Source organism: Mesoplodon mirus (genome assembly GCF_964341445.2).
Source record: "Mesoplodon mirus genome assembly, chromosome: 8".
Taxonomy (NCBI): Eukaryota; Metazoa; Chordata; class Mammalia; order Artiodactyla; family Ziphiidae; genus Mesoplodon; species Mesoplodon mirus.
The window spans coordinates 92,080,461-92,104,696 of NC_138984.1; the positions used below are offsets into that span (position 1 = coordinate 92,080,461).

Consider the following 24,236-nt stretch of genomic DNA (forward strand, 5'->3'; position numbering starts at 1 on the left):
GAGTCCAAAAAAGAATCTGACAATCTTGGAGGATGCTTCCTGGAAACAAGTACAGACTAGAGAAACATAAATATTAATACTTCTGGTTCTTGGGGGAGAAATGGAAATGGTGGTAGTGGTAATGCATTGCTTTCATCAAAGGCTTGGTGCCGGGCTCTCTACATGCATGAATTTGGTTTAAATTACCACTCCGAAATCAGAGAGCTCCCAGTCTGACCCTTTATACTCTCCCTAGCGAATCACCTGCCTTGCCTAAAAGACATCACTATTGCCATTTAAATACATATGAAAAGCAGACCATATCCTCTTTGTTCCAACGCTGCCGTTATTAACTACATAATCACTATTTTCTCAAAGCCCTGGGACCGCTGTCATAGTTGGTATCCTTTTTCTCTTTCATTTATCCTCCCAACTCTGCTAATTGCTCTTTTTTACTGATAATAGATGAAATGCTTGGTTCCTTGTGCCTTCATCTCTCTAACTTTCAGAGCCTGGACTACTAGAGCCCTGTACGTTGACCACTTGACCTGGGAACCCAACCCTTCCCTCTGCTTAGGACAATGAAAGGACCCTTGGCCTATAAGTAGCCTAGTTCAGCATTATTAGCTAAACCCCTGGTCTTAATCTGACCTGTAACCTCGTACTAGTACCTAGGCCACTTGCCCTTGTGACCAAATTCTCAATTACATTCCTTTTTCTCACTTATTTACACAACAAGTATCTGTTGAGTACCCAACTACTACGAGCTAGGCATTGGGCCACACACAGGGTGCTACAAAGCTGAGAAAGTCATAGCATCTGCCCTCAAGGAGCTCACAGCTTAATGGAGAGAAAGACAGGTGAGCCAAAATTGAAATTACCAAAAATTGAATAAATAGCAAGCGTCATATGGGCAAAGTGCTATGGAAATAGGTGGGAAAAAATCTTTCATGGGGAGGTTGCCATCCTCATTGTTTATTCTTAAAGTCAAAGTATAGGTGCCACCCCAAAATGGCTTTATGGATGAGCATCCAGTGTAGTCACAGTGCCCCATGTTGAGAAGACCCCCTTCCTGTCCCGCAACTTGCAGTTTAAGTTGAATTTGTTTTGTAGGTTAAGTCAGATGGAGCATGCTCCAGGGGCTCACACACCATCCAGCTTCCTGATGGTTTCTCAGCCTCCCACTCCCTGCCCCAGCCCCATGACCTCTACTTCCTCTATCCAGGGTTGCAACAGGGTCTGGTTGACGGGTGATGTGATGGGGGCGGGTGCCCACATTCTGATGTTGCTCTCCATTCCCAGTGAGGTCACGAGCATGGATATTGGGAAGGTCAAGAGCCCTGAAGTGTCTCAGGGTGAAACAACGTGCTGGCTGTCCCCACCAGGTAGATAGCATCTCGGCATGCTCAGTAAGCAACTCTGCCGTGGCCTCTCACCCAACCGTGATCCAGGGACAGAGAGCATGTTCTGGCACAGAGACTGCAATCTGGTGGCTGGCCTGGGGAGACTGAATTCCCTGATCTCTGCCAAGACCCCAATTTTGATTTTTCTCTGGGTCCCACAAATTATGTAGCCAGGTTTGGCCCCACTCCTTGACCTTTTAACCCTCAGACCTTTGAGCTTAGAGGCAACAACCTCCTTAGCAAACTTCCTGCCTGCAGAGTCCTATTCTTGAATCCATTCTCAACAATCCTATTCTTTTTTTTTTTTTTTTTTTGCAGTACGTGGGCCTCTCACTGTTGTGGCCTCTCCCGTTGTGGAGCACAGGCTCCGGACGCGCAGGATCAGCGGCCATGGCTCACGGGCCCAGCCGCTCCGCAGCATGTGGCATCTTCCCGGACGGGGGCACGAACCCGTGTCCCCTGCATTGGCAGGCGGACTCTCAACCACTGCGCCACCAGGGAAGCCCAACAATCCTATTCTTGAATCCATTCTCAACAATGTCAAATAAAACAGCAAGAATCTTCTCCCCCTGTCTCTCAGATCCCTTTTCCAAAGCCCAGCTGATTTTCCCTCTCTAATCTTGCTGTGGGCAATGAATCATGTACATGAGTCCCAGCCTGTGAAAACCAGGAGGATCCGCTAGAGGAGACAGCTCCCCACTTGAAGGTCCTGCACTTTGAGCTGCATGAATGAGTTAGATGGGATCTGAGGCTGGGAGCCACTTTGGGACAAGGCTACACTATATTTTCCAGCCTTTCTGAAGTGAGGTATGGCTACCTGCCTGAGTTCTAGAGTCTAGAAAATCAATGAAATGGGAGCAGAAAATGATATGTGCCATTTCCAGACCTGACCCACCCACAAAGTCCTCCTGCTTCATTTGTCCATTTCTTTCTCCCATCATATGCTGACAAGATGTTGATGCTGAGGGCAACCTTGGAAGCCCCATGTTGAAGGTATGAAGACCTAGGAAGGAAAGAAACCCTTCTTGGAGGAGAGCTACCCATCAAATAGGAAGACTTTGCTGAGCTTAGGAAGAGTGAGATGTAAGCTTCTGTTGTGTTACCACTGTGCGCCACCGAGCTTAGGAGGTGTATCTATTAAAGCAACTACAGTTACTCTATTAATTAATACATATGTGGAAATTTCAGAAAAATAAATAGAAAACACAAAAGAGAAGAGAAAAATAAGCCCACCACTCTGAGATCACCTCTATTAATGTTTTGGCTTATCATCTTACAGCCTTTCCGCAGGCGCTATTGCAATTATTTTTCACTGAGTCCTCAAAAGGTTACAAACAGAATGTTAAACTTTTCATATATAATTTTATTTAATTCTGAGAACAACCTTTTAAGATAGGAATCAATATTCCCACTTTAGGACTGCAGAAACTAACAACGGGAGAAGTGAAATATGACATAACTTTTAGGTGGTAGAACTGGGAATTGAATCCAGTCTGTCTGATTGTAAACTCAACCCCTTACCTCACGCTTTTGTTGTTATTGTTAAGAAAACTGGGATGCTATTGTTTTCTAAATATGCTTTGTTCACTTAATAGTTTGTGAGCAATTTCCTCTGATTAAATATTCCATATTATATGTATCATAGTCTATTTATCCAACCTTCTAGTTGGATGTTTGGGCTGATATGTTTACACTATTATAAATAGGACTGTGGTGAGTATTCATATAGACAAATCTTTGCACATACCCATAAAAATTTCCTTAGGGCGATCTGGAATTGCTACATCAAAAGTTGTAAATATTCCTAAGGCAGTACATGATTATTGCCAAATCGTTCTACATCAGTGGTTTCTAAAAAGGGGAGGAATTGCCTGCAGAGGACAACTGACAGTGTCTGGAGACATTATTAATTGTCAGGACTGGGCAGGCATCTAGTGAGTAGAGGCCAAGGATGCTGTTAAACATCCGTCTATGCACAGATCAGCCCCTCTTTCCCCCAACAAAGAATTATCCAGTCTAAAATGTCAATAGTGCCACTGTTGAGACACCCGAACTGACATAATGGTCCCATCAGTGTATGTCACTCTTGAGATGAAATAAAGGCTGTAATAAGGGCTCTTCTCTTCATTCAAATATAATTTACAAAGAACCTACTACATGCCCTATATGCCAAATATTGTGGTAGGTGCTCAGGTAGCAATCAAGGAGGAGGCTCAGATCAACAGCCACAAGTAAAGAGAGGAGGTGACTTGGAAGTAAATTTTGGCTTCACTTGCTAGAGAGAAAGCACATCTATTTCATTTTATATTTTCATATCGTTCATATCATTTTGCATCAAATTATTTCCATATAATTCTGCATTAAATTATACAACATCACAAGGTTGCTACAAGAAGCAATTAATATTGTTATATTCTTATTGACACATACATGAATGCTTGATCCTGATTATTCTGAGGCAACCTCTAAACAATAATTTTGGCTGTTTCCATTTAGAGAAGAGCTAACACCTATCCTTCTCAAACTCTTCCAAAATATAGCAGAGAGAGGAACACTGCCAAATTCATTCCATGAGGCCACCATCACTCTGATACCAAAACCAGACAAAGATGTCACAAAAAAAGAAAACTACAGGCCAATATCACTGATGAATACAGATGTAAAAATCCTCAACAAAATACTAGCAAACAAAATCCAAAAGCACATTAAAAGATCATACACCATGATCAAGTGGGGCTTATCCCAGGAATGCAAGGATTCTTCAATATACACAAATCAATCAATGGGATACACCATATTAACAAACTGAAGGAGAAAAACTATATGATCATCTCAACAGATGCAGAAAAAGCTTCCGAGAAAATTCAACACCCATTTATGATAAAAACTCTCCAGAGTGTAGGCATAGAGGGAACCTACCTCAACATAATAAAGGCACTATATGACAAACCCACAGCCAACGTCGTTCTCAATGGTGAAAAACTGAAACCATTTCCTCTAAGACCAGGAACAAGACATGGTTGCCCACTCTCACTGCTATTATTCAACATAGTTTGGGAAGTTTTAGCCACAGCAATCAGAGAAGAAAAAGAAATAAAAGGCATCCAAATTGAAAAAGAAGAAGTAATAAAACTGTCATTGTTTGCAGATGACATGACACTATACATAGAGAATCCTAAAGATGCTACCAGAAAACTACTAGAGCTAATCAATGAATTTGGTAAAGTAGCAGGATATAAAATTAATGCACAGAAATCTCTTATATTCCTATACACTAATGATGAAAAATCTGAAAGAGAAATTAAGGAAACACTCCCATTTACCACTGCCAGAAAAAGAATAAAATACCTAGGAATAAACTTGCCTAAGGAGACAAAAGACCGATATGCAGAAAACTATAAGACACTGATGAAAGAAATTAAAAATGATCCAAACAGATGGAGAGATATACCATGTTCTTGGATTGGAAGAATCAACATTGTGAAAATGACTCTACTACCCAAAGCAATCTACAGATTCAATGCAATCCCTACCAAACTACCAATGGCATTTTTCACAGAACTAGAACAAAAAATTTCACAATTTGTATGGAAACACAAAAGACCCTGAATAGCCAAAGCAATCTTGAGAAAGAAACACAGAGTTGGAGGAATCAGGCTCCCTGACTTCCAACTATACTACAAAGCTACAGTAATCAAAACAGTATGGTACTGGCACAAAAATAGAAATATAGATCAATGCAACAGGAAAGAAAGCACAGAGATAAAAAACCAAGCACGTATGGTCACCTTATCTTTGATAAAGGAGGCAAGAATATACAATGGAGAAAAGACAGCCTCTTCAATAAGTGGTGTTGAGAAAACTGGACAGTTACATGTAAAAGAATGAAATTAGAACACTCCCTAACATCATATACAAGAATAAACTCAAAATGGATTAAAGACCTAAATGTAAGGTCGGACACTATAAAACTCTTAGAGGAAAACATAGGCAGAACAGTCGATGACTTAAATCACAGCAACATCCTTTTTGACCCACCTCCTAGAGAAATGGAAATAAAAACAAAAATAAACAAATGGGACCTAATGAAACTTAAAAGCTTTTGCACAGCAAAGCAAACCATAAACAAGACAAAAAGACAACCCTCAGAATGGGAGAAAATATTTGCAAATGAAGCAACTGACAAAGGATTAATCTCCAAAATTTACAAGCAGCTCATGCAGCTCAATATCAAAAAAAACCAAACAACCCAATCTAAAAATGGGCCGAAGACCTAAGTATACATTTCTCCGAAGATGATATACAGATTTCCAACAAACACATGAAAGGGTGCTCAACATCCCTAATCATTAGAGAAATGCATATCAAAACTACAATGAGGTATCACCTCACAGCAGTCAGAATGGCCATCAAAAAATCTACAAAAATAGGGCTTCCCTGGTGGCGCAGTGGTTGAGAGTCAACCTGCCGATGCAGGGGACACGGGTTCGTGCCCCAGTCCGGGAAGATCCCACATGCTGTGGAGCGGCTGGGCCCGTGAGCCATGGCTGCTGAGCCTGCGCGTCCGGAGCCTGTGCTCCACAGCAGGAGGGGCCGTAGCAGTGAGAGGCCTGCGTACCACAAAAAAAAAAAAATCTACAAAATATAAATGCTGGATAGGGTGTGGAGAAAAGGAACACTCTTGCACTGTTGGTGGGAACGTAAATTGATAAAGCCACTTTGGAGAACAGTATTAGTTCTAAAAATAGAACTATGATATGACCCAGCAATCCCACTACTGGGCATATACCCTGAGAAAAGCATAATTCAAAAAGAGTCGTGTACCACAGTGTTCATTGCAGCACTATTATAGTAGCCAGGACACGGAAGCAACCTAAGTGTCCATCGACAGATGAATGGATAAAGAAGATGTGGCACATATATACAATGGAATATTACTCAGCCATAAAAAGAAACGAAATTGAGTTATTTGTAGTGAGGTGGATGGACACAGAGTCTGTCATACCAAGTGAAGTCAGAAAGAGAAAAACAAATACTGTATGCTAACACATATATATGGAATCTAAAAAAAAAAAAAGGTTCTGATAAACCTGGGGCAGGACAGGAATAAAGATGCAGACGTAGAGAATGGACTTGAGGACACAGGGAGGGGGACGGGTAAGCTGGGACAAAGTGAGAGAGCCACCTTACATTTCTTACTTTACCCTTTTAAATATGCTTTCCAATTATCTCATTAGAATCAAATGATTAGATCCTTACAAAATACCATATGGGCTAGACGTGTCTGAACATATCATCCTTATGTTATAGCTGAAAAAACTAAGGCAGAATTGAGAATAGAGTCCAAGGTTCCTGTTTACAAGTCTAGAACATGTTCTCTTACACTCTGATGTTGTTTACAGTTTAACAAAGCGATTAGTGATCTAAGATTTTAATTCTCAAACAAATGGGCTTAATCAGGCATTGCAGGGAAGAGGTTCCATAAACTAGACCAATGTCATTTCTTCCCTGTATGTGTCTTTGGCCCAGGTTACCTCCTATAGGGTTTCTTCTGGGAAATAGGATGCCAGGAATAAACAGAACTACTTGGAGAGAATAAGACAGTCAAATACCACTACAGCATTTCTGAACTTGTTTTTGATAGATTTCAATCACTATGCTCTACAGACTGATGAAATTTAGTGTTCAGTGAAGGCTATTACTACCCGACTTGGGCTTCCTATACTTACATCCCTGGTGAGTAAACTAATATCCCTGGTGACTCTGGATAGTCCCCATTTGTCTCTCCAGGTGCACTTGCCACCTTTCACTGCCCTGTTTTGTGCCAGAAGGCTGACTCCTATGACCTACTGCACCAGGGCTCCCTTTGCCCTCTTGGCCTCAAGCAAGGCTGGGTTCAACCAATGAGTGGCACTGGCAGGAGATAGAGGGTGTGAGGAGGGTAATGTTTCCCTGGCTCTCTCTCATCCAGGTCATGGTTTGCCAGTGTCTGAGTTCCTCTCTCCCAGGGCCACAGCTCTGGCTCTCCCACAGCTGTAACTCTCTCTCAGAGCCTCTGAGAGAGAGGCTCTGGTAGTTGCACTCTCCTCTTCAGATCTAGGAGTGGCAGTTAATTTCTACATAGCAAGATAAGCTATACTGTTTACCCTTAAATACCTTATTATTTCTTCTGGGAGGTGGGCGGAGGAGGAGGTATAGCAAACAGCCAAATTTGTTGGCGATTACTATAAGGATCAGAGGGAAAAGAGATAGCTCTCACTTGGACATGCTCAATGCATATCTAATAACTACATCTTGGAAAGAGTAGGATATAAAGGCAACCATCTCAGAAGTTAAAATTTTTATGAGACCTTTTGAGAGTATATGAAACATAAGATATATAATCAAGAAACCTGAAAATTCAATGTTCCTGAAAGGTTGGTCAATATAATAATAGGGCTTCATAAGCCCATTATAAATAAGTATAAGTTTGGTCAATATAATCTCCCATATCTGAAAATATTTTCAAAGAAAAAATCCTAACATCTTCAAGGTCTAATGCTGGAAGGGGTGTCTTACCTTCAATAAGTTATACTGTATGAATGAAGTAGTCATGAGAAAACTAGAAATTTCAGTTAGCCGGAACAGTCATGCTTCATCCAATACTTTTGCCTAGAAGAAGCTGGCAGTGGGCTGTTGCTAGTTGTTACCATTTGGTCAGCGACAGCCTACTGTCTCTATAATATGGTCTCCACATGAAATGGAGTAAAAGAAAAAAACAAACAGAAAAACAATGGAAGGGCTGAGGAGATGAGAGTCCAGCAATTAACATAAAGATCAATTAATGCAGGGCTTCCCTGGTGGCACAGTGGTTGAGAATCCACCTGCCAATGCAGGGGATGCAGGTTTGAGCCCTGGTCCAGGAAGATCCCACATGCTGTGGAGCAACTAAGCCCATGCACCACAACTACTGAGCCTGTGCTCTAGAGTCCGCGAGCCACAACTACTGAAGCCTGTGCGTCTAGAGCCCATGCTCCGCAACAAGAGAAGCCACCACAATGAGAAGCCTGCGCACCGCAACAAAGAGTAGTCCCCACTCGCCATAACTAGAGAAAGCCAGTGTGCAGCAACAAAGACCCAACGCAGCCAAAAATAAATAAATAAAATAAATTTTTAAAAGAAAGATCAATTAATGCAGAAAAGCAGTTCAGATAATTCACCAGTTATCTGGGCTTTATAAGTTCTATTTTTAAAAATTTATAAAATAAGGTCCAAATAATTAAAAGATGTGTTCATGAAATGAATTTCCTTGTTTAACTGTCTATAGTAGCTGAATAATATTAGCTATATTGGCTGAATAGGCTGAAATTTCTGCTTAGAGGTGGTTGAACCGACCACATACAGAGGTATCAGTGGTGATTACTCAATTGAATAGAAAACCTTGCATTAAGCCCTATACTGCAGCGAAAAATGAGAAGTCATGACCTTGAGTTCACAGTCAAGTAGTCATTTATATACCCAAATACTTATAATATTAAGAAAATAGAAAGGAGCATATTTAAAGCATTACAGAAGTTCAAAAGAAGGAGAGATTATATCCAGTTTAGGTGGGATGTGGCAAGGATCACCAAGAGTTTCATGAAGATGGGCTTTAAGGGATGAGAGGATTTAAACTGGCAGAGAAAAGGAGAAAGCAAAGGGACAGACCTGAATGTACACCCAACAGTTAATGGTCAGCAGAGGTCACAACAAGAGTGGCCGGGCATGAAGGTTCTGCAATCTGAAGACCTCAGCTTGAATCGCAGCTCCCTCACTTACCAGCTGAGTGACTTTGAGCAAATTACTTAACCTGTCAAGCCTTAGTTTCTCCTCCCTTAAAATGGGGGTGGCAATAAGCTACCTATGGGGACTGTTGAGAGGATTAAAAGAGGCAATGCTTGCTGAAGAGCTAATGCCAGGCTCGTAGTTAGTGCTCCATAAATAGAGTTATTGTTAATCAACAGTGGAGCTTCCATTTCCCTTCTATCATGTTTACATTTTTTAAAACTTGATACCCTAAAGAGGTATCTCAAAGGTTCCTCATTTTTTTCACTCAGGTGAAAAAGATCTTTTGAACTAAATTTGCAACAGCCTAAAGCTATGTTTTAGGAAAGGAAACAGAATTTATCATGAATATGTGAAACCACTGTTCAGCCGCTGAAACAACCAATTAATAAGAAACTCTTGGAATTATAGAAAATACACATTTTTTATGCCAGGAAAACATCTTTACTATTTTAATCCTAAAAATAAATAAATTTAGCCTGAATGCCTGTGAATGATCAGAAACCAAAGTTTCTCCTAAAATATTAGAAATCCAACCCACCCTTTTATGACTAAACTGTTTCTGTGATTCAAATTCCACTTTCCAAAAGAATGTGGTTAAATGCAAACTACCCTTAAAATAAGTGACTAAAGTAGCAAGTAGTGGACCTCAAGGATCTTGTTGACTTTCCATAAAACAACTCAAAGCTATTTCAGAGGGAAGCTTCATATGACTCTTCAACACTATACAAAACATGAAACACTAACTTCCAAATTAAGCCAGCCTTGTAAATAAATGGGTAACCCAAACCTCAGGAACCAAAATAAATTGGTCAGATTAGTAAACATTTAGATTATGGGCTGGGAAAAAATTAAGTTAACCTTAAATTACCTCCCCATGATTCTGTAGGAACTGTACTTTTCTATAATCTATCCTCATGTTCAAAGCAGCAAATGCAATTTGTCACTGTGTTTCTTATGATCATGTGTCTGTCAGGAAGAGGGGCTGAAACAGCAAATGTTTCCTGCTTCAAACACAAAATCGATTCAGGTTCTGGGCTAGTGAACATGGTTGTGGGCTTGAGGGAATTTTTAAAACACTATGTGCAAAGCTGAAATGAGATTTCATGAAACTCCTTTGTAATTCTTGTGTTGGAGTGGAAGCAACATCTGCCTTTTAAGCAAATCTCAGCAATTCAATCACAGGACTATAGACCCATGTCGGTCATCGCTGGCTTATCAGGGAATAAGCATATTCACCACTGAACCTTCTACATACATGAACTTAATCCCTTCTGAGACCAAACACTTTTAAATATATTTATTTCAATGGAAATCATTCTAAAATAAAATAAAAATGAAGTTCAGTGAAAATAAGTTATTAAATATCATTATATTAATATTTTATATATAATAGCAATATAGTACAATGCATTCTTTTTTTTAATATAAATTTATTTATTTTGGCTGCACTGGGTCTTCGTGTGCGGGCTTCTCATTATGGAGCAGGGGCTCCAGGCGCACGGGCTCAGTAGTTGTGGCTCACGGCCTCCGGAGCACAGGCCCAGCAGTTGTGGCTCACGGGTCTAGTTGCTCCGCGGCATGTGGGATCCTCCCGTGTCCCCTGCATTGGCAGGTGGATTCTTAACCACTGCACCACCAGGGAAGTCCCAGTGCAATGCATTCTTAAATATAACTTCCAGTATAATTTTTTGTTTGGTTTTTCATCTCTTCTCTTCAAGGAGAAGCAATCAGCTCTCCTTTCTTATATCATGAGAAGGCAGAGCAAGATCTGAATGAACAAAGATGGAGAAAGAGGAGTCCTGGCAGAAAGGATGAAAAACACAGAAATAGAAAAGCATTATCCAGCCATTGAAAATGGCACGGAATTTAATTAGAATGGAGCTGAGGCCATGCGAAAGCAGTAGACACTAGGCTGGAATAAAATTGAACTTTTCCACCTAAGACTCACTATGACTCAGAATCAGGGCCGGCTTCTTCGGCATGTAACCAGTGCAGTTGCACAGGGGCTCCCTGCTTGAGGTTTAATGCTGTGCTGTGTGAAATTCTCAATAATTTTATCCTTGAACTTGTGCTTTGTAAATGAAGTCCAACAGAACAACAGTGTATGAGCCCAGAGCTTGGAGCCTTGGCTCACACTCAGTCTCCCCTCCCACTGCCTGCCCAGGACTGGTTCTTGGCCACGGATTCCTGCTGCCTGGTACCCTGGGCCCCGCCCAGCCTACCCCCTTGTCAGCCCTTCCCTGAGACCAAGAGCCACAAGCAGGTCAAAACTGTTGAGAGTGAGGCCCAACTGATCTGCCATTGCCCTCTGCTCCTGGCTGGGGCCTGGGTGGGAGTGGGGGGAGGGTCAGGCACATGCCCCATACCATCATGAAGAGGAGCAAGGCTGTGGTCATCCCCACCCAGAGCTGGCAGCACTATGGCACATTCAGCAGGCAACTCAGCAAAGGCCTCTCACTCACACCCAATCCAGGTACTGAGAATTTCTCAGCATGGAGGTTGAAATCACTTAGGGGGGTCACACATCTGCTGTGGGTCACTTTTCACTGAGCTCCACAAATTATGTAGCTGGCTCTACTTAGAATCTCTACTCATCCAGCTTTTCTTCCTATTTTTAACGATGGCTTTACCCTTCTCCATATTTCTCAGGTGTAGAATCTCTGAGTCATCACTGACTTCCCTCCCTCCTTGCCCAAATTCACACCTGCAGGACAACCCCATCTGTCCTCTGCTGTCTATTCCTACTGTTCGTGCTTTAGTTCAGTAGTTCATCTGGCTCCACCAGTCCATCATAATAGATTCCTAATTATTTTCACAACTTTGAGCCTTCCCTTGTTCAATCCATTTAGCCACTGCCACCAGGTTACCCAAAACCCCACTCTGACCATGGTAAAAGGTTCTCAAGGGCTCCCTGTGGCTTACTGCTAGTGAAGCTCGAATTCTTTAGTCAGGCACTCAAGGTTCTTTCTTCTTTTGCCCCCATCCTATTTTTGCATACCCATTCTATAGCATATGCAATACTTTGGCCAAATTAAACCACTCACTCTCCCCTATACATATTTTGGGTTGCTCATTATTGTGTTTCTGCTGAAGCCATTTTGCTGTACCTGGATGCCTTCCCCTACTCCACAGCTATCTCCAACAGTGAAACCTAACCCTCTTCCCAGCTTGACTGACACCTCCTCCATGAAGTCTTCTATAATGATCCAAGTCACAATGTGACTCCATTTTCCTCTGTGACTAATGCCATTTAGTTTGTGTCATTTATTTATCAATTTATCAATAGTACAGCTTGACATTAGTTGTTTGTGAACAGTATAAAACCTTGTACTTGGAAGAACTTGGAAGTACCTAGAAGGCAAGAAGCATGTCCTCTTACTTTTGTACACCCATAGGGCCCTTACCCGGGGCTTAGGTATAATGGGCACTCAGTGTATGTTTGTTGGAAACAATGAATAAATGAATCTGTTGTGCAAATAGATCAGGTTTTCTGAAAGCCTGGCACACCTGTAACCCTTCTGCGTCATCCCCTTTCCTCCTCTCAGCTCACCTAACAAAACATCCTGGCTGCTTTTCAAACCAAAAGCCCATCAAACACCTGTATCATCATTATCAACCCTAACAAAAATATCTCACACTTTTTATTAATGTTTAAAGTTCTGTATTCTGAATGCTTAGAATAACCTCAAAGAGAACACCTGTTACTTGAGTGCTCTTATTTTCAACCTCTTGAGGGCTATTTTTTCATTACTATATTAAAGTGGGTTGTTTAATAACTTATAACAGGGAAAAAAGGTAGATTGCAGTCACTATGATACTGGATACGTAGAATAAATTTTTTTTCACTTGCAATTCTTTATTTGTCCCCTAATTTCAAGTCTGATTTTTAGGACTAATTGAGGAAAGTGATGAAAAATAATGAAATAAACTGAGGAGGTTTTTTTGCTGTCAAAACTTTTATTCGACTTTAGGAGTTCATTAGTCTGCTCGACTTCAGGATGCCATGTTTATTATAATTTTGTAAGTGTTTTCAATGCCTTTCTCTCACCCATATTCTGAACTTCTAAGAGGATCATCAATCTTATTTATCAAATAATTAAATTTTTAAACCCCATGTGATAAGTTCTTCAAAGTTCATCTCCTGAAGAAAAAAAAAGCACACTAGTTGATCCTGAGCAAGAAACACCTTAAAAATATAGTAGTTAATAAAGAATCAGGGAGGATGGTTATATTTTTACATGGAAACTTCAAGATGCTTATGTATACTATCAGAATTACAACAATATTGTGATAAAAGAACATGCACTTGGAAGGTCATCAGTTTTCATTAAGAGAAATCTATAACAGCAGGAAATGGAAAGGAGAAGGGAAAACACTAGTACTTGGGAAGGATGCAACATTAATACAACTCTATAAAAAGTTTTATATTGCATGAGTTCTAAAAGGAACAAAATGTAGAACTTTTGATAGGATAGGATATGGTCAAGTATTATCAATCACATTTAGAGGAATCTTAAGCAGAAGGTGGAAGAGTAGCTATTTCTATATTCCTTGAATGTAAACTTGGTTCTAAAATATTTAATTTAAGGGTGAAGTATTGCTTAGGGAAAGATAAGGCTGGTCAGGATGTGCTGAGTTCCTATCTCAGCCCCAGATAAAGAGAAAAAAAGTGGAAAATGAGGTAAGGAGAAAGAAAAAGAATACTAGCAAACTAGATATCATCATGGTCATCATAAACTGTTACCATTTCCTGAATAATTGAAGTGTGCTAGGTACTGTTTTGGCGGCTTTAATGCAATACCTCATTTTATTTTCAAAACAATAATCTTTACCACAGAGGTGTTATTATTCCAATTTTGCATATGAGTAAATTGAGACTCAGAGATCAAGAAATTCTCCCAAGGTCACAGTAATGGTGACTGGTGGGTGTACCATAATAAAGAAAAAAAAGTAATTTTATTGAAGAAAAGTAGTGAAGTAAAAATGAAGAAAAACACACCAGGTTAAAAATACAGACATATATAGTAGAAGATAATGGAGAAAGAAAAGAGAAACTTTCTAAGCAGATCAAAATGAAGACGAAGAGTGAACCAAGATCTTCAACTCTATAACACACTTCCCCTCCCTGCCTTTTGCCAGTCCTCCCAACAATCTAGTCTTTACAGCCATCATTACTACCCTGGGGGGATAAAAGAAGAACTCTCCATCCCCAAAGTCAGCTCCCAAATATTAAAAGGCAACTTTCCTTTACCCTCTGTCTTTTTTTTTTTTTTTTTTTTCCTTTTTGCGGTATGCGGGCCTCTCACTGTTGTGGCCTCTCCCGTTGCGGAGCACAGGCTCCGGATGCGCAGGCCCAGCGGCCATGGCTCACGGGCCCAGCCGCTCCGCGGCATATGGGATCCTCCCAGACCGGGGCACGAACCCGTATCCCCTGCATCGGCAGGCGGACTCTCAACCACTGCGCCACCAGGGAGGCCCTACCCTCTGTCTTCAGAGTAGAGTAGGGCCCTGAAGAAACATCAGCAGCTGAAAACCTGATTTTCTATGCCTGTGGTAACACCTCTAGCCGCAATTCTAGGAAGCAGGAAGACAAGTTAACTGCTGAGGAAGCTGAGAATTATGCTCTTGAAGACAAGACAGCATATGAACAGTATTAAATAAAAGTTAGGAGCTGACAGAGGGGAATAAGAAACAAAAGCTATAGAAATGGAGAAAATCAGTTGGGGAAGAATAAGAAAAGTAAGGGCAATAAAGAGAAAAGACTGAAATTCTGGGCTATAACAAGCCATTCTACTAGGAAGGGATTTTTTTCAGCCCAAGCACACAATAAAGATGTGGAAATAATGAGAAAGAGAAGAATTTGTGACTGTTCAACTTTTTACAGAATCTTCAACATATCAATTATTAAATGCTTTTATTTCTTCCCATGGCTTTCTAGGTTTATACAGAAATAGACACTTATTAAAGATCACTCACTGCTTGCTTGTCCTAAACCTATCAAAGTCTTTAAGAAGGATATAATGAATAATGCATCTAATCAATAAAAAAGTAGTAAAAAATGGTATTTTGATAGGCATTCCTTAACATTAAAGTGTTATATTGATAGACATCTCACAAAAACATGAAACTTGGTTTCAGTACAAGCTCGTCAATTTTCTACACAATATTGCCAACTTTCAGATGAAATAGAGAAAATTTTACCTTTACTGTCCTTCCCACAACTTTTATTATTCTGAGCAACAGCAACAAACTCTAGAGAAACATGCAGCTTTATTAGACAACTGGAAGAAGAGCTCATCAAATGACTACAAAACTTTCATGACCAAGGATAAGAACTTTCCACTATTATGAACACCAAAGAAGTCCCATAGCAAGTGGCATCCAGTTTCATTATGCTCAGTGAATAGATACTGAAGAAATTAGAACAGACTGGCTTTCAGATCCGGGATCTAATAGCAAGTTCAAATCACTGTGAAAATAAAAGGCAGACGACAGCATGTTGGGTTTCCTTTTCCCCTGAAACTAGCATGTTCACCCTGCTCATTGCCTTTGGAATTGCTAGAAAATTATCCATTTTTTTGTTTGTTTCACAAACTAAAAACCTACTTGCTCAGTCCTATCAAAAGCTGACTGCAGATAATGCTGGATTCAAGCCTAAATAACCCCTCAATTTGTCCAGCCTCTCTCAGCTCAACAACAGAAACAGTTAAAATAGATGCTAAAAAGGCATAAATGCGTCAGAGGCCCATTCTTCCCCTGACCTTCCTCCTCTTTTCCTCGTCTTCCTTACCTTGGAACTCATGATCTCTCCCCAATCTTGAATGAGAATGAAATGTATTACGGTCCCAAAATGACATCAGAGACCCCAACATGCCCATTTTCTTCAGACTAACACTGGAATTCTGGAGTAGACATCTTTTTCTAGCACCTAACAAATGCATTCTAAAACCATACTGTGATATTCTTAAAGACAAGGTATCTTGACAGAGAAACACGAGGTATTATTGGGTACAAAACGTAGCCCCTGTGATATATGAATTTTCCACAAGCCACTGTGTGTTAGGAAAAGACCATTAGATCAAAGATAGTGTATTAACATTCTAACTAGTCTAAATTCAGAAGGAATTTAAATAGCAAAATTCATATTGTAAAGAGTCTACATTAATGTGTTCCTGGATGCCAAAGGGTAACAGAAGGCTTGGTTCCCAGACCAATGGGGCTCTGGAAGGGGACAATGCAAAGTCCTACCTGGTAGGCATCAGGAATGTTGACCGTCTCTCCATGCTCCCCGACATAGCCAATGATGCCTTTGCCCCAGGGGACCTGCACCTCATTTGAGTTTTCTGTGCAGCTGCAGGGCAGCAGTGGGGTTCCTGCATGCACGTCAAAGAATTTGGAGACCAAGCTCTTCTTGCCAGCAGCTGCCCCTTCCACCAGGAAGAGAGAGCAGCGGTCAGCGTCCACCATGAGGCAGACAAAGATGAGGATCTTGTAGCTCAGACTGGTAAGGTCAAGGTCATTGGAGATATCCTTGACCAGTTCCAGGAAGAACTGACGCTCATTATGCTTTTTGAGGTGGCACTTGTAGTCCATGGCGGTAGGGGGGTACTGAGGCACATTCACCCGCGATTCCAGCAGGGCACTGAGAATGTGGGCAGTGGTGGGGGGCAGGGAGCTGGCCTTCCGGAGAAGTGCCCTCCGCCGCACACTGCTCAGGGGCTCCTGGGCCCGGGAGGTCACTTGTTCATCATAGGTCCTGTTCACGTGGATGGCCTTGGAGCGGGCAAAACTCTTCCTTAGCTCTTTCTGAGAAGCTCTCCGCTGCAGGCTCCCATCGCTGCGGCTGCCACTGGCCCAGCTGGGACTCAGGGGAACCCCACTTGAGTCCCCACCACCCGGAGTGTGCTGGCTGCTAGCAGAGCCATTTGGTCCGGTGCCATCACCAACACTGCTGCTACCCCTGCCACCGCCGTGAGCCACACCGCTTGTGCCAGCCAGTGTGGGCCTTGAGCCTAGAGCCCCCTGACTCTGACTGTGTCTCTGCAGCCATTTCTCCACCATCTCCTGCTTCCCCTTCCGCATCAAGTAATCTTCAAACAACTCTGGGTGCCTGTCCAGGAAAGTTTCCACCTCCCCAAAGTCCAGGCGGGAGGCTGTCATGGTCCCAGACACAGCTTTCTCTGCCTCTCTACACTTGGACCAAATGTTTCCCTGCCCCAGCCGTCTAGCCGGCCCTGCACATGACACCCCACCAGTATTCCCAGCTCCGGGCCGAGAGATTCTGCGGAGCAGTGGAATCCTAAGGGGCTGGGAAGCGCCCCTCCGTTCGGGCTCAGCGGCTGGCACGAACCCCACCCCCGGTCCTTCCACTTCTGCGCCGCACAGGTGTCCCCACAGAGCTGCTGCCGCTGGTTCTGAAAACCCCGAGCTACCGCTGCTCTTGCTCTGGCTGCCGCCACCGCCGCCGCCGCCGCCGCCACCGCAGTCGCTGTAACAGGATGAGTGGACCACTGTGAAAGGGAGGTAGGGCAGGACACGCCCCTGAGTGAGGCACGGATCCCGGAGAGAGGAGAGAGGTGGGAGGAGGGAGACGCGAGCGCCAGACCAGCCGAAGTCCGCGGCCAGGATGCCAGGCGGTTCCTGGAAGAGTCTCTGGACTGCCGGCCGGAATCGGCGCCTGGGAACACGGCCGACTCCTGATCGGAACACGATTAGAGGGGGAGACGCACTTTGTTCCTTCCCCCCTCCTTCCTTCCTTACCTCCCCAGCCCTTCCTATTCCCCGCCCCTTAATCCTCCAGCGTTTCACAGAGGCCCCGTGGGAGCCCAGGTACTAGGAAGTGTTTGTGTTGTGCATGGATCAGACCCAGAAGCTGACTCCGAGGAAATAAGGATGCTGAGAGACAGGGGTATTATTTTTCTGGGATGTGACTGTGGATTCTTGGCCCCTAGGATTCCTGGGACTGCCCACTAATACTGCCCAGCTCCTTGTGGGCGTTCAGTAAATAGTAACAGAACTAGATTTATGGAAATTACTAAATGAAGTTCCCCATCTGAGCAATTCATGACTTGAACCAAATTCATGGTCCTGGAGTTGGGGACGGGAGGGTGGTACATGGAAGGAGGGTGTAAAACACACGTCCTTGGATTAGGGGCCCTGCCTAGCAGATGCACATAGTAAAGTGGACTTGAGGGCCTCAGGGCTTCCTTCCAAGCCAGTCCTGCATACGGGGTGATTACTCCTCTTTTCATGAATGACTTGCCATCTCTTTCTTTCTTCACTCAGTCTGGCTTCCTTTACTTTCAATATCTTAGGGTTGTGGGTAAAGATTCTCCTCTGTGGGAGCTTTTCTTTCCCCAGCCCTAGGGATGCTCCAGATCTGGCTAGTCTCAGCTAGTTAGGCTAAGAATAACCAGGTTTCCCTTAGGCCTTTTCCAACTTAGTGGCTAAGCTTAGGTGATTTGCCAGGAAAGAGAAGCAGGCTGATCACACTTTCTTGAAGCCCAAGGGTCTCCTCTTTTGTGAGAAACAAAAGCAGATGGAGAACCATCCAGTTCCCTGGGACAGCAGGACAATCTAGAAGTGCTCTTACAGAACGCCAGTGACGGGACTTCCCTGGTGGCGCAGTGGTTAAGAATCCACCTGCCAATGAAGGGGACACAGGTTCGGTCAGGGATCAAGATCCCACATGCCACGGAGCAACTAAGCCCATGCACCACAACTACTGAGGCTGCACTCTAGAGCCCGTGAGCCACAACTACTGAGCCTGCGTGCCACAACTACTGAAGCCCACGTGCCTAGAGCCCGTGCTCCGCAACAAGACACCGCAATGAGAAGCCCGCACACCGCAATGAAGAGTAGCCCCACTCACCGCAACTAGAGAAAGCCTGCGCGCAGCAACAAAGACCCAGTGCAGCCAAAAATAAACAAATTGATTAATTTAAATAAATAAATAAACTGCATTTACAAAAAAAAAAAAAAAAAAAAGAATGCCAGTGATGAGGGTAATAGAAAAGCTGCAGAGGCAGGTAGCGAGTTTTACGGGGCTTCCATGTGTCAGGACACACAGGTGACTTATGCAGTAAGTAAAGCTTACTCCAGACGATGTCCTCACCAAGGTGTATTGAACACTTGCTATGTGTTGATCACTTTAAACTAACATGTTAATTTAGATTAACACAACAGATTTATGAGGTAGGGACTCTTATTATCCTGTTTAAAGATAGGAAACTCTGAGAAGCTGAGTAACCTATCCAGCGCACACAGTGAGCTGGTGCCAGAGCTGGGATATGGGTCCACTGAGACTGGCCCCAGAGTGAGGTACATGCTCAGCCACATCACTGGATTGTCTCCCACCTGTGTCAGTTGAGTCCTAGCTCTACTGGGATTTGGGCCAGTAACAGAGATGCAGGGACTGGGGCATAATGTTCTCTAAACACTCCTTTGACAGCAGCAGGAGGAGCAGAGAGGGAGAAGAGAGGCACTTGTTTGAAAATTCCAAATTTCCCAGCTTAGTAGTGTGATTAAGGGCATGGTCTTGGCACTGGCAATGCAACTGTGAACAAAAGATTGTGCCTTCACGGAGCCTACAGTGTGGTGGGGAGACAGCCAGTAAACAAATAAAGTAAATAGAGTTGACTCTTGAACAACAGGGGTTTGAACTGCAGGTCCCCTAATACATGGATATTCTTCAGCAGCAAATACTACAGTACTACACGATCTGGGGTTGGTTGAATCCATGAATGCAAAACCACTGATACAGAGAGCCAACTATAAGTTATATGCAGATTTTCAACTTCGCAGGGGTCGGCACCCCTAACTCCTACTTTGTTCAAGGGTCAACTGTATACAGAATAAGAGAATGTCAGTGATAAGTGCTATGAAGAAAAACAAAACTTGGCAAAGTGTTAAATAAAGTGATGAGGTGGTAGAAAGGCCTTTCTGAGGAGGGAATGCCTGAGCAGAGATCTGGTAGAAATGAGGGAATGAGCTATGTTAATATCTGTGGAAAAGAGTGTAACAGTTAGAGGAAATGTGCTGAAGTTGTGAGATGTAATGTGTTTGGAGTACTTAAGAAACAGTAGGGAGACCAGCTAGGAGACAATGAACCAAGCATAGAATACTGGTAGTTTGGAGCTACAGGCTGCTAAGGAGATGAGTTGTGATCAAGAATTAAATGAGAAAAAACAGCTTAGCACAGTGCCTGGTACACATAAAGTGCTCAATAAATGTTCCCTGTTGTATTACTTATTATCATTATTATTATCCTAAATAGTGTGTGGCCACATCTCTGGTAACTTGGGTGACCCATCAGTAAAGATGGTCAGAGCGGTATGCTGGAGCTGGCTTATAGGGGCTCACAAGAGCCTGTTTTAGCATCTCTTTCCAACTCCATGTTCAGTGACATCACGTAGCTTGCAATCAACCATGATGGGGTATTTACACCGAGGAAATCAACAAATGCTATGAAGAAGGACTTTTTTTTTCCCAGATTGCTAGTTGTCAAACATCTACCAGAATTCAGAGGAAACAATTCTACTGCCCACCAGTTGATGAATGGATAAATAAAATGTGGTGTATCCATATAGTAGAATAAATTTAGATGTAACAAAAATGAATGAAGTACTAATACATGCTACAACTTGAATGAAGCTTGAAATCAGTGTGCAAAGTGAATGAAGCCACTCACAAAGGACCACATACTGTACAATTTCATTTATATGAAATGTCCAGCATAGGCAAATCCATAGATTAGTGGTTGCCAGAAGATGAGGGCAAGAGGAGATGTACGAAAGTTTGGTGGGGGAGGGGTAACCACTAATGGGTATAAGGCCTTGGCGGGGTGGGTAATTAAATGTTCTAAAATTGAATGTGGTGATGGTTGCACAATTCTGTGAATATACTAAAAACAGTTCATTGTACATACTAAATGGGTGAATTGTATGGCATGTGAATTATATCTCATTAAAGCTGTTATAGAAAAAAAACAAACGCCATTTACCAGCACACGACTGGTCAGAATAGAGCAGCACTGCTGTGCAAGGAGGCAAGAAAAGCAATGAGCATTCTCACGGAAGGGAGCGAAGCAGACCACCCCTGGGTTGCCTGGAAACAGGGCTTAATAAATAGACATTTCCTTAATTCCATCTTCCATGTATTCATTACATAAGCAGATGTTTCACATGAATTATGTTCCAGGCTCTAGGAACAAAGGAAGACCAAGACAAAACCTCTGCCTTTGATTGAGAATCTCACAGTCTACAGTGCCAAGAGGAGCTGGAGTAGAATACTGGGAAGGGTAGGAGAAGGAATTGAGCATTTGTGGCTTGGTTTTGAATTGGCTATAGCCTTATTCCCTGCTTGGCTCATGAGGCCACTGAAGAAGTCAACTGTTGAGGAAGAAAATGAAAAGGTGACAGAGGGCACAATTAAGATGCTCCAGAGGGCTGTGATGGACGGCTGCATGATAAGATGTGTGGCGATCTGGCACCAGCTGCCATTTCATCTTCATTCTCCATTTGTAGAATGGTATAGCTATTAGTCATGGTTCCAGCAGGAAGAGCACACTCAAAGCAATTCTAAGAGGGTTAATTTACAAAGGAACTAATTACACAGGTAAACCACAGGGACAGTGAAGGAACTTGGGACTCACAGCAGCAGAGAAGTCACCACCCCTAGACCTGATGAGAGCAGGAAGGGAACAGTTACCAGGACCCAGAAGAAGAGAGACTTGTGAGTGACTACTGCCTTCAGAGAAGCAGTGACAACCTGTCAAAGGACATGGACAGCTCAAGCTGACCTCAAAGGGTGGGATATCAGGATTAAATACCTTGATTTCATTTTTCTCCCTCCCTCATATCCTGACCAGACCTAGCTAGAAGCTAGAGGTTAGGAGCTTGTTGATGGAATCCATATGTCATCCCTCCTGGGCAGAGAGTAGGATAGGACAAGTGATTTGTGTAAGATCTGCAGGGGCAAATGGAAAATAATTGGCCCAAAATGGAAACTTGAAGAAGTCCCCTTAGGAAATAATGGATGCTATAACTCCAGAGAATTTTCTGTGTAATTCTGCCCACTTCTGCTCCCTGCTAATTCTACCAAAACTGTCTATAATACACCCTACAACTACATTTGCAGTCAACAAAACCCTCTATGGCATTCACCCTGAAAAGATACAATATTGTGTCAGCTCAAGTAAGAAACTCTGCAGACTCCCTCCCTATCTACACTTCCCCCTTTCCACCAAGTTGTAAATATCGACCAAGTAGCCTCTCATTGGAGAAGATAAAAGGGCCCTCCTATTTGTAGTTTTCAAGAATAACTAGTTTTCAAGAATAATGATCCAAGTATTCATTACTTCATCACTGCCATTGTCAATTAAAATTTATTGAGCAACCATGCAAAGCACTGGGTTACTTGCAAGGTAACTTCTGTTATTCCAAAGAAGACCTATTAAATTTTAGTACTGGATGAAACCTTAGAGATCATCTAATACTTCACTTTCATTTCACATATGTGTAAATTGAGATCCAGAACAGACACCTAACTCCTCCAAAGTCACCTGCCAAGCACAACCTCTGATCTGCTCCTGGTTCCATCCTACCCATACATCCCAGAACTCGATACCAACCTCTTGAAGCCAATGAAATTCTGTTGCCTAAGCTTGTCTCACAATCATTCCATCTCCTGAAACAGATTTCCATTATGTGGCCAGATACATCATCAGATATGCTGATCCAATTTTCAAAATGAAACATTCACTTCAAAATTAATTAAAATTGGCATAGTATTCTTTTAGGAAATAGGAGTCTACAGGATCAAACAGAAGATGGGTTATTCCCATTCCAAAAAGATGAAAACTTCCACAGAGATGTTTACCTTTATAGAAATTTCATTATCAGAATTGGTCACAGTCTATACCAAATCCAAAACCTGAGGTGCTGTGTTACTCAGGGTTCTCCAGAGGACACAGAACCGATAGGATTATATACAGAGAGAGAAAAGAGAGATGCAGATGGAGACGGAGATAGAGACAGAGATAGAGATAGATTTATTAGGAGGAACTGGCTCACGTGATTATGGAGGATGAGAAGTCCCATGACCTGCTGTCTGCAGCAGGAAATCCAGGAAAGCCAGTAGTGTAATTCAGTCTGAGTTTGAAGGCCTGAGAGCAAGAGGAGCAAATGATATACATCCCAGTCTGAGGGCAGGAGAAGATGAGATGTCCCAGCTCAAGCAGTCAGGCAGGGGAAAAAGGGTGAATTCCTTCTTCCTCCACCTTTTGTTCTATTTAGGCCTTCAATGGACTGGATGATGCCCACCCACATTGGGAAGAGCTGAGTCCACCAATTCAAATGTTAGTCTCATCCAGAAATATTCTCACAGACACACCCAGAAACAATGTTCAATCTGGGTACTCTATGGCCTGCTCAATTTATCACATAAAATTAACCACTACAGGTACCTTACCTGGTTTTAAATTTTGTAAGCACCTTTTTTTTCGCATTCTGTTTGTGTAGAATCTCTACATGTGCCTATTTAAATTGTCACTCCCTATCCCAGTAGTGATTTCACCTTAATCCAGTGACATTTTGTAACCCATAGTAACTCACAAGAGAACGGTAAATATATAAAGTAACTGTGTGGATTAATATACACCAGGAGGGATAAATTAGATTAGCACTGTCCAGCTGGGCATTTGGGATTGAAGTCTGTTTCTTTAACTGCAGAAGAAGAAACTGTGCATGTAAATTCTGAAGCACGCATTTACACGCTACCTGGACAAGCATAGCTGTGTTACAAAGTATAACTGACTTAATTCCTAATATCACTAATCAAATTAACAGGTTGCCCTCAGAAGCTCTTATACCCTTAGCAATAGTCATGTACAACAAATTACAATGGTATACTTTTTGTTTAAAATATTTTAATGTTAAATCTTCTTTTTTACTCCATTTCAATTGTCTTTTTTCCCTCCCCTCACTATTACCATTTTTAGCTATTTCTCACCAAATTATCTTTGAACAAAATATAGCTCTCATATTTAAC

General features: G+C 42.3%; 1 protein-coding gene across 1 annotated transcript in view; it reads right to left on the bottom strand.

Moving 5' to 3' along the window:
- PDE11A (phosphodiesterase 11A) overlaps positions 1-17,351 on the bottom strand; it is a 449,383-nt gene extending 432,032 nt beyond the window's left edge. Inside the window, exon 1 of the mRNA XM_082630579.1 lies at positions 16,437-17,351. Coding sequence (XP_082486705.1) covers positions 16,437-17,348 — 912 coding nt within the window. The 5' untranslated portion in view covers positions 17,349-17,351. The remainder of the gene's footprint in view (positions 1-16,436) is intronic.
- Positions 17,352-24,236: the final 6,885 nt, after the last annotated feature.